The sequence below is a fragment of the Aethalodelphis obliquidens genome, unplaced genomic scaffold, assembly GCF_003676395.1.
Source record: "Aethalodelphis obliquidens isolate GAN/ISIS:26980383/991018 unplaced genomic scaffold, ASM367639v1 scaffold43, whole genome shotgun sequence".
NCBI classification, from domain to species: domain Eukaryota; kingdom Metazoa; phylum Chordata; class Mammalia; order Artiodactyla; family Delphinidae; genus Aethalodelphis; species Aethalodelphis obliquidens.
Window position 1 is genome coordinate 12,610,237 of NW_020837987.1, and position 9,416 is coordinate 12,619,652.

Below are 9,416 nucleotides of genomic sequence, written 5' to 3' on the forward strand. Positions count from 1 at the left end.
CTCTGAGTCAAAAGTGTCCTTTTCTTTGCTCAAATAGCTATTCTCCTACTCCCACTCGCCCTGAAAACAGCTCGTGTTCTTGATAGAGGCATCTCTCTGATCCAAGTTTTTCCTGTCAGATGAACCTCTGAAATCTGCTTCGCAGCAACAAAGAATTTCCTAACCTCCTTCTCAGGCCAGCCACGCTTTGGATTGCTTAAAGCTGGAAAGATGCTGGTTCTCATCCAAAGAGAGACGATTTTTATTATTCCAGAAAGGAAAATCGAACCATGAAACTTGTGAACTAAGACTTCTTGTTTATAATTTTTTCAGGGGAATCAATTTGGTTCCATTCAGCCAAGACAAAGTATTAACATTTTCCTCTTAAAAGAGACCTGGCCTAGGACGCAAAGATTTCTTGTTCATATATGCAATTATCTGTATACAAATATTCCAGTCAACGGTGGGCTCCTGGAGGGTGGAGAAGAAAGAGGCTGGCACTCATCCCTGAGTTTCCAAGGGCCCAGCACAGGGCCAGGTATAGACTGGGAGGGTGCTTGGGATATGGTCTACACAAACAGGCATCAATCTCAGCCATCCACACCCTCTTTGTCAATTTCATCAACAAAGACATTGGACCATTTCCCAGGCAGCAACCTGGATCACTTAAAACTCTAAAATAGGTCACTGAGGGGTTGTCTTTGGTCACAAACTCATTCACCAAGGTGTTTATCGAGGGCTTCCTGATAGACCAGAGGATAAATGACAAGAGCCCCTATGTGACTGATGCACCAACTGAGCAGATGAACGTGGCTGCCAGTCAGCAACCTCAGGGCTGCAGCCAGGGGCTGCCTCTGTCGCTGAAAGGCTGTGCTTCCGGGGACTGCTCTGGTGCCCCGTGCAATGGCAGGGCCTGGAGTCCCAAGGAAACCTAAGCCCTGGTGTCTGTTAGGAAAATGAGGAGGGCAATAATCCAAGCCACCTGCAGTGGAGGTTTAGCCAACTGACACTCACGTCTGGGCCCAGCTCCCTTGGGTCGGGCCATAGAAGGGATGTGTTAGCTGCCATCCATTTCCTCACCGGGCTTCAAGAGGTCTTCAGTTCCTTCTAATGAATGCACATCCCTTCAATTTAAAGGTTCAAAAGACTGGGTGTGGGCCTCTACATCCACTGGAAGGAGTGGAACATAGGGATGATGGAACCTCAACAAGTCATGGAGGGGCAGTAGTAGCACAGCCCCCCTCTCTGGGGACAACTTTAAAGTCCCCTCCCATTGCCCCCAACACCTCCACCACCACAACAAAGATAAACGATGGTGGCTGCTGCGTACACCCTCCAGGCACTAGGCCCACAAGACCAGCGCAAAGGGCAGCAAAAAACACTTCAGGCCGTGCGGGCCACAGAGTCTCTGTCCCACCTAGTCAACTCTGCTGTTTAGCACAAAAGTAGCCGCAGACAAGCTAAACGAAAGTTCCGATAAAACTCAGCTTATAAACTTTCACAAAGCCACACTTAACCTCTGCGGTACTCTGCTTTTTCTACCCTCCTCCATTTGTTTTCCACATACAGGAGGCAAATCAATAAATGGACCTTATATCCCACTAATGCCTGCATGCTGCAGTTTGAGAGATATTGTGCCAGACCCAGGACGGCCTCTGGGTATAGACCTCAGGGCTGGGTACAGGCTGGCTGGGTTCTAACTGCCTCCACACCCAACAGCCCTGTGACCTTCAACAAGTGACTTCACCTCTGTTTCAGTTTCTCAGCAGGACTAAGGTGAGTTAATGCATGAAAAGCACTCAGACGGCCCCTGGGGCAGGTAATCTTTGACCTTCACATGACAATGCCCAAGAGGTCACACCTTTGGGAAGGCCAGGAGACTGACCTAAGAGATGAGTAACCCTTGCGGCACATCCAGTCTGCCTGACACCCACGTCCACAGCCAGCCACCACTCCCCACCATCTCTCTACCAGAACTGGGCCTGCCTGGTGTGGAAGGAGCAGGCAGCATCCAGGCTCTATTAAGCTTTATGGCTCTGAAGTGTAGGGTTTTCTGGGATCACTCAACAGGGACAAGGGATCCAGCCTGGAATTCAGCTAAGCTGCTGAGCCAAGGTTTCTCTAACGGCTCTTCCTGGGATCTAGCCACTTAGCCTACTCTTACAATTCATTTTCAAGGCATCTACTCTGCAGCTGGGTACCAGGAGCTGCAGTAGCAGCAACCATGCCTCACTGTGGCCAGAAGCGGCAGAAGGCAGGGCAGATACGGGAAGGTAACATGAGGCCGGGTAAAGGCAGTACCAACTTCTGCCCAACTCTAAATGAAGTCCCGAGGAGAGAAGGGCTCCTTGAACACTCCGAAAACTGTTCGGCTCCAAGAAAAGCACGAGACAAGCCTGGCTGCTGAATGAACAAAACCTTAACTGACGCAGCCGAATCACCAAGGGGTGGGAGAATCTTGGAGCCGGGACAGACCGTGTTCTCTCGGACTCTGGTGAGGGTAAAGGACTTACTTAAGGGGACGTGACTGGTTAGCAGTGGGTGAGGTGCTAGAGCCCTGGTTTCCCTGGTCTCAGGAGGCCTACCAAGGCCGTAGCCCTGACTCAGACTCTGATTGCAAAAGATGAGCAGGGGAAGGTAGCCAACAGCTCAAGAAAGCATGACTGTTGCAGCATCGTATAATAAGGACACTGAGCCAGCAAGAAATGCCTTAAGATGGCTTCCACTTAGTTGAAACCCCAATCAGCTCCTTGCAATTAAACTGCTGACCAGAAACCCAAGAAGTGAAAGATAAACTGACTTCCTTCAAAAACACAGATGTTATTCTTACCTCTGTTTATACACCAGACTGTAAATTCTATTTAGAGTTTTTCTCTAGTAGGGACAGCAGGAAGATAAAGAAACCAAGATTCTCTGAATGCCAGGCATTGTGTGGGTGTTCTGCATATGCCCATTTGACCGCAATGCCCCGAGAGGAGGGCCTTATCCTCGGTGGCCACTGCACACTGAACACAATCTCATCTGCCTCCAAACCCACGCTGTTCCTTCATATCCTGCTGCCACCTCCAACATTCAAAAGATGTCACCACTTGCCTTACAAATAGCGAGCTGAGTCACCAGTTCACACAGATGAAAAATAACAAAAATAAAAAAACAAGAAAGATTCTCTACCCAGAGCAATTTGGCCAACAGAAGCAAACTATGCTCTGAGCAAACCTATGTACTACTAAAAAAATTATTCCCAAAGCAGGATGCAACTACATCTACACCAACTAAGAGGCCATGTCTTCATCTTGGTCATCAACTGACTAAGGGTCAGAAATGTATTTTAAGAACTGCCCTCATGGGCTTCCCTGGTTGCTCAGTGGTTAAGGATCTGTCTGCCAACGCAGGGGACACGGGTTCAAGCCCTAGTCCGATAAGATCTCACATGCCGCGGAGCAACTAAGCCCGTGGGCCACAACTACTGAGCCTGTGCTCTAGAGCCCGTGAGCCACAACTACTGAAGCCCACATGCCTAGAGCCCATGCTCCGCAACAAGAGAAGCCACCGCAATGAGAAGCCCATGTACTGCAACAAAGTGTAGCCCCTGCTCACCGCAACTAAAGAAAGCCCACACGCAGCAACAAAGACCCAAGGCAGCCAAAAATAAATAAGTTAAAAAAAAAATTTGAAGAACTGCTCTCACAACCTCCTATTGTTACTAACTCCAGGCAAAAAACTTTGCACAATGTCTTCAAGACTGCATCTTCATAAACTATCAAAAGCAAAAGAGGCCTGCAGCAAAGACTCAGCCGATAAATTTGGAAAGCCAAATCCATGATACCAAACAATCTCAGTTTACCTTAACCTACTCAAATGAACTTTATATGCCACCCAAACAGGCAGCTTTTCCACTCTTTCCATTAGGTTCCAACTCTGAAACCGATCTCAAACCATTTAACAGGATTCCCCTCCACCAATGAGCAGACTGCTCCTACGGATCTTGGAATCAGCTTATTAAATACCAACCGCCAGAAATCTCAGAAACAATCCTTTTTTTCCTCCTATTATGTCAGTCGTTATGTTACCAAGGTACAGGTGAGCACCTTGCTCATTTAGAAACTCAGCCACTTCACTTCCTATTTGCTCTGAATTATTTTCTTCTAACCTCCTAAGCTGGGTCAGAACCAGTCACTCTGGTACTAGAAAATATCGTCTGCAGGGACCAAAATTAGGTTCTCTGGAATATGGTTGGACCTGAAGCTACCCACAGAGGCTTGGAAATAGTTTCATTAGTGATTTTCGCCATAGAGGTTATTTATCGTAACTGGATCTGGCCTACACAACAAGATGGTTCTAGGAACCTGATAACCACAAAAATGTAACAGAAGTGAACAACAAGTAAGGCAACCCTGAGACATCCATTTTTCGCACATCAGGGAAGGGAAAAGATCTAAGAAAGGAGCGGAGGTAGAGGCATTATTCAACAACAAATAACTGAACCAGCCCGATATGAAACTGTCTACATTCAACTGGAGGGGAAATCACAAACTCAGAAGCAACCATTCATCTCTAACTTGCCCGTCAGCAGCTGGGAAAGCCTTCATTTCTTCAGGTGCAAAACAACTTTCCCTTGGGATCAGCCTTCCTGGCTGAGGCAAAGCCATACTAGTGGTTTTCTAAAATAGCTAGCTCTACTTTAAGAAAACTCCGGCTTGTTAAGAATCAAAAATTTAAACCTTCAGAGCAAATCGAAACCCTATCTGGGAGATAGTACAGATGATGAATTTAGAAAGCCCTTTTGCGGAATCACATTTTTTTTCTTTTGAAGAGCAAATTTGAGGGGAATAAAAAATATAAAGGGGTTTAGGACCAGAATAACTGTTTTCATGGTCACAAGTAATTTTCTTTCTACTGGGAGATTTTTATTTGCTTTCAGATTAAAGCTCTCCCCAAAGAACATAAAAATTTTAAAGATTACAAGTGTATAAGAGCTGCTGTTAAATCAGGGATTCTGAGTGACACCCTTTTTTTTTTTTTGCAACATCCATTAATATGAAATTTAACTAATACTGGTACATCAGTTTGAGGGGGAAAAGGTAGTACTGTCACATTTCAAAAACAAAGACTACTGAAATACTTTGACATAATTACTGGGGCTTCTTGGATTTGATGGATGAGATTCCTTTGAGAAGGAAAAAACAATAAACCCTTGTGTTGATATGCCTGAGCGTTTTTAAGTGCTTGAGGAAATATTTTAACATTAATGACTGCTAAAATTTTCACTTATAAAAGAAAGGCAATTTCCTTAACATTTCACTTTAAAAGTAAAGTTAAAAAAGCATCCTTCTACACTTAGTAGCCCTTGTCACTTGGAAGGTTCATCTGTTAGCATCCAGTTTCTGCACTTGGCTCCTGGAGGAGAAATTTTACAAAGGATGGGAAACTTCAAATAAATGCAATTCATTTTCGGCTGACCCTGCGCACTGGATAGTGTGTTCAGTTTGTGCTTCAGACATTGTTTTGCAGGAATACTGGACTGTGTGGACACTTCTTCCTCCCACAAATGATTTTACATACCTAAGATCTTCACAGCAGTTAAGTTGTGAACATACCGAGAGGAAGAACAAAACAAGTGGCCCACTGAATTGCAGTTTACATGTTTCCTCATCTAAATGTCGGTGAATTTCTTTTCTCCTAAGAATGGAAAAAAGGAAACAGGATCTTGGGAGGGGAAGAGGGCTGTGTGTTAAAAAGTTTTCTCTAACAAAGTATGTCAGGGACCAAAAGTGGGCAAGAGGGAAAATGGAACTTCAACGTGTTTTGTCTTTTAACGGAAGAACTTATGCTTGTAAAACACATCAGAAGTAGTGTTTGGTTCTGCAAGTCATTTCTGTTGCTCTTTTTTCCTTGTACATGTAGGAGAGGGGGGACTGGGGGCCGGAGGAAGTGTTCTCTCCACCATGGCTGGGCGTGTAACACGTTTGCATCGACTTTTCACGGTCAGGCATGTGCTTTCGAACAAAGGAACAGTGGAGACGGGGAGAGGAAACTGAGGCTTGACACACTTTACAGATTTGGTGCTTAAACAGTACTTTACAAATGACTTGCTTAATTTAAACGTCCATCACCATAAGAGACATCGGAGTCAAATGAGAAAATTGGATCTACTTGAACCACAATCTTTTTGGGGCGGCTGGGGCAGAGGGGAGGGAGAACATTAACTTGCACGCAAGCATCATAAACCAAATTCAGTAACCTCGTCTCCTACAAATGGACTTGAAGTATCCACTTTCTTCAAAGATGAAGGCTGGAGACAAAGCAATGGACTGAAATGGCAAGAGGGATACCAAGGGCTTGAAAACATATGGGCCTTTTACAGAGGTTTTTGTCATGTTACAGTAATACACTTTCTTTTTTGAGAAAACTGTGTACATCAAATTTTAAAAATTAAACATCGAAAAGGATGTGCAAGTCTAAAAGGGCTCAACAGGGTTAGAATCCTGATTTGAACATATAAATTCACGCTCTCAAGCATCACTTTGGTCTAAAGGCGAGGAGGAAGGCAGGCAGGAAAGGGACAAAAAGAGGGAGATAATTGAATTACTCAATAAAAGAGGCTACTTACCATCCCAACCCATTGTAAGACATACACTTCTGACATAAGAGAACTCCTTAGAGGTCGAATAAAGCGTGTAAGCACCTTTGAGTAATGCACCTGCCCCCAAGAGGGGGCCCGGAAGCCCAACGTGGGCTTAGCGAACAGACCTTTGCTAATCTGTTTATTTCCTTGAACTGGAGTCAGGCTGCGATGGGCTGCGATTCCCAGGACGATACATTTAATTAGAACAAAACAGAACAAAACAAAAAAAAAAATTTGTAAAAGCTCACCAAACTGCTGCACTTGTGTCTCTGAATGTGGGTGGCATTTCTTTTAAAAGGCAAAGTATGGTCTGTGAAGGAGAAAGGGAAAAGGGGAGGTGGGAGTGGGGAGAAGGGGCCGTGGTGCCTGGCATGGGAAGCCCTAGCTAAGACCCCTGTCTAAGGGAGGGTCCTCTGCGACTCCCCAGCCCCGGGCTGCGACGGGGCAGCCATCTGTCCAGCGCCTTCTCTTCCCCTCCCCACCCCCACTCCCTCCAAGACTCACTTTCCTGCCGGCTGAAACCCTTCTACGATTTCCAAATCCACTCTCTAGCCACCTCTTCCCCTGCCCCACCAAAAAAGTGGGCGAACCCTGCACCCCAACCTTCTGCTGACGCAGGGTAAATGGGGCCCCAACCTCTTGCTGAAACGCGCCGGGCTGGCCCCTTTATCACCCTCCAGAGAAGGGCATGGGGCGAGCCCATTTCGCACTTAATAAAGGGGAGGGGGGCGCTGCCTTTCACCCCTTGCCAAAGCACAAGGAAACCTCGTTTTTTTTCTCCCGGAAGGGATGGCGCCCCATTTTAGCCCGAAAAAGGAGGGAACCCCACGAGAAAGAGGGGACCAACTTCCTCTCCTCTCCAAGGCAGGGAAACCAAACCTCACCAGCTTCCCCCCCGACCCCCGCCAATAAACGCATCACCTACCTACGAAAATCAGGAGGACCCCTCCCTTTAAGGAAAGAATGGGGAAGGGTCTTCTCCCCAAAAAGAGGCAGGGGCTTCCAAAGGGGCGAGAGATCCTCCCAATTTTGCCCCCTAGAGAATAGCTAGGAAACACCTCCCGCCAAAAAAAAAGTACAAGAGGCCCCCACCGAAAGGACCCCCCCGTAAGGATGGAGAAAGAAATTAACGAACCCCCACTTCCTGCCTCCTACAAAAGCTAGGGTACCTCTCCAAGTAGGGCAGGGCACACCTCCCCCAGGAGAAAGGATACTGCCGGGTTCTGGGAGCCACCCCCCCGACTCCAAACCCCTAAGAGCGGGGCTGTTGCTCGAGATCCCCCCCAAAAGGGTCCGGGGGCCCCTCCCCCATTCCCTTCCCCGAAGCCAGGCGACGGGCAGGCGGGCCCGTGGCTGCCAGCTCCGGGAGCACGGGCAGCCAGGACCCCCGTGGGCCTCCGAAGCCCCCCCGCCCCCGGCGCCCCCTCCCCAGGGCGGGCGCGGGGGGTCCGGGGGGCGCCTCCTCACCTTCCCCTCAGCATGGCGCCCAAAAAAGACAGAGCGAGAGCGAGGGAGAGCGGGCGAGCGCCGCGAGGGGGGGGAAACGCATGAGGCCGGGAGAGAAAGCAAGTGAGAAAGAGCGAGCGAGCGAGAGACACCCACCGACCCCGCCCTTCCTCCTCCTCCTCCTCCTCCTCCGCGGCCCGGCCCAATATGGCGGCCGCCCCCCTTCTTCCTCCTCCTCAACCTCCCCCCGGGGACGCCGCCCCGGCCGGGCCGGGGGCCTGACCTGTCGTCAGGGAGCGGGAGGCGGTGGTGGAGGAGGTGCGGGGTGGCCAGGCAGGCGTCGGGGGAACACGTAGGAGGCGAAGGCGTTGATGGCGGTGGCGGCGATGGCGGCGGCAGCGACTCTGATGGCGGCGGCGGGGGGGTCCCGGGCGCGGCCTCCATAGTTCCTTTGGGGGGGAGGGGATGTTAATGCACGAAAAAGGACTGCTTGGGCGTGGCGGGAGGGGCACACTTCAGCTCTGAGGGCTCCTGATAGTAATGGGTATATATTTTTTCAGTGTCGGAATCACCTCTGCGCCGACCTCCGCGTAGGCCGCGCGGCCTAGGCCTCAGCGGGCCGCTCGCCGCCTGCTTTCTCCGCAGCCCGCCCCTGGGGTCACTCGCTCACAGGCGCGGGGCCCTCATCGGGGCGAGAGCACCCCCACACACACACCGCTGCGGGCCCGGGAGTGGGAGACCCGGGGGACACGGACACTGGTGGGTAGTTCGGTGTAATTAGCGCGGGCCGCGCGCAATGGAGCAAGCGAGGGGGAAAGGGAAAAGAGGAGAGCGAGCGAGGGCGATTAAAAAAAAAAAGTAATTTAGGAAAAGGAAACGGGCCGCAGAGACAGGCCGACTGTCTGTCTGCCGGCCCTTGGTGCCCCGGCTTCCCGGCCCCCGCCGCAGTCAGAAATTCATACAAAATGGCGGCTCGGGCCCGGACGTGCCAAGAGGCTGAGGCGGGAGGAAGGGCGAGGTGGGAGGGGGAACTGGGAGGCGGAGGCGGCGTCACGTGGAGGAGAGAGGCACAGACTGCTCTCCCGAAGGGCCGCGGAAAGAGCCGAAGGGAGAGAGTGAGGCCGAGGCAAGGCGGAAAAAGCCGGAAGGAGCTGAGCTGAAGATCGCGAGAGGCGGAAAGAGCCGAAGTTGTTAACGGGGGTGGGGCTAGAGAAAGAATGGGAGGCCCCGGGGAGCCGGAAATAGCCGAAGCGAATCGGGACTGGGAAAAAACAAGGAACTGAGGTGATCCGAAAAGAAGCGAAGGCGGTGTCTAGGGTGGGTGACAGGAGGCGGAAACAGCCGACTGACGCCCGGCGGCGGTAAT

At 50.1% G+C, this 9,416-nt stretch overlaps 1 protein-coding gene across 9 annotated transcripts in view; it reads right to left on the reverse strand.

Moving 5' to 3' along the window:
- The window catches only part of ZC3H4 (zinc finger CCCH-type containing 4), a 43,280-nt gene extending 34,117 nt beyond the window's left edge, over nt 1-9,163 (reverse strand). For 2 of the 9 annotated variants that reach the window (XM_027079964.1, XM_027079956.1), the window contains exons 1-2: nt 8,623-9,162; nt 8,334-8,499 (exon numbers count right to left, since the gene is read on the reverse strand). In XM_027079964.1, the coding sequence (XP_026935765.1) occupies nt 8,334-8,494 (161 nt within the window). In that variant the 5' untranslated portion in view covers nt 8,495-8,499; nt 8,623-9,162. The other 7 variants (XM_027079958.1, XM_027079961.1, XM_027079959.1 and 4 more) reach the window with 7 other exon arrangements.
- Between the last annotated feature and the right edge of the window lie 253 nt (nt 9,164-9,416).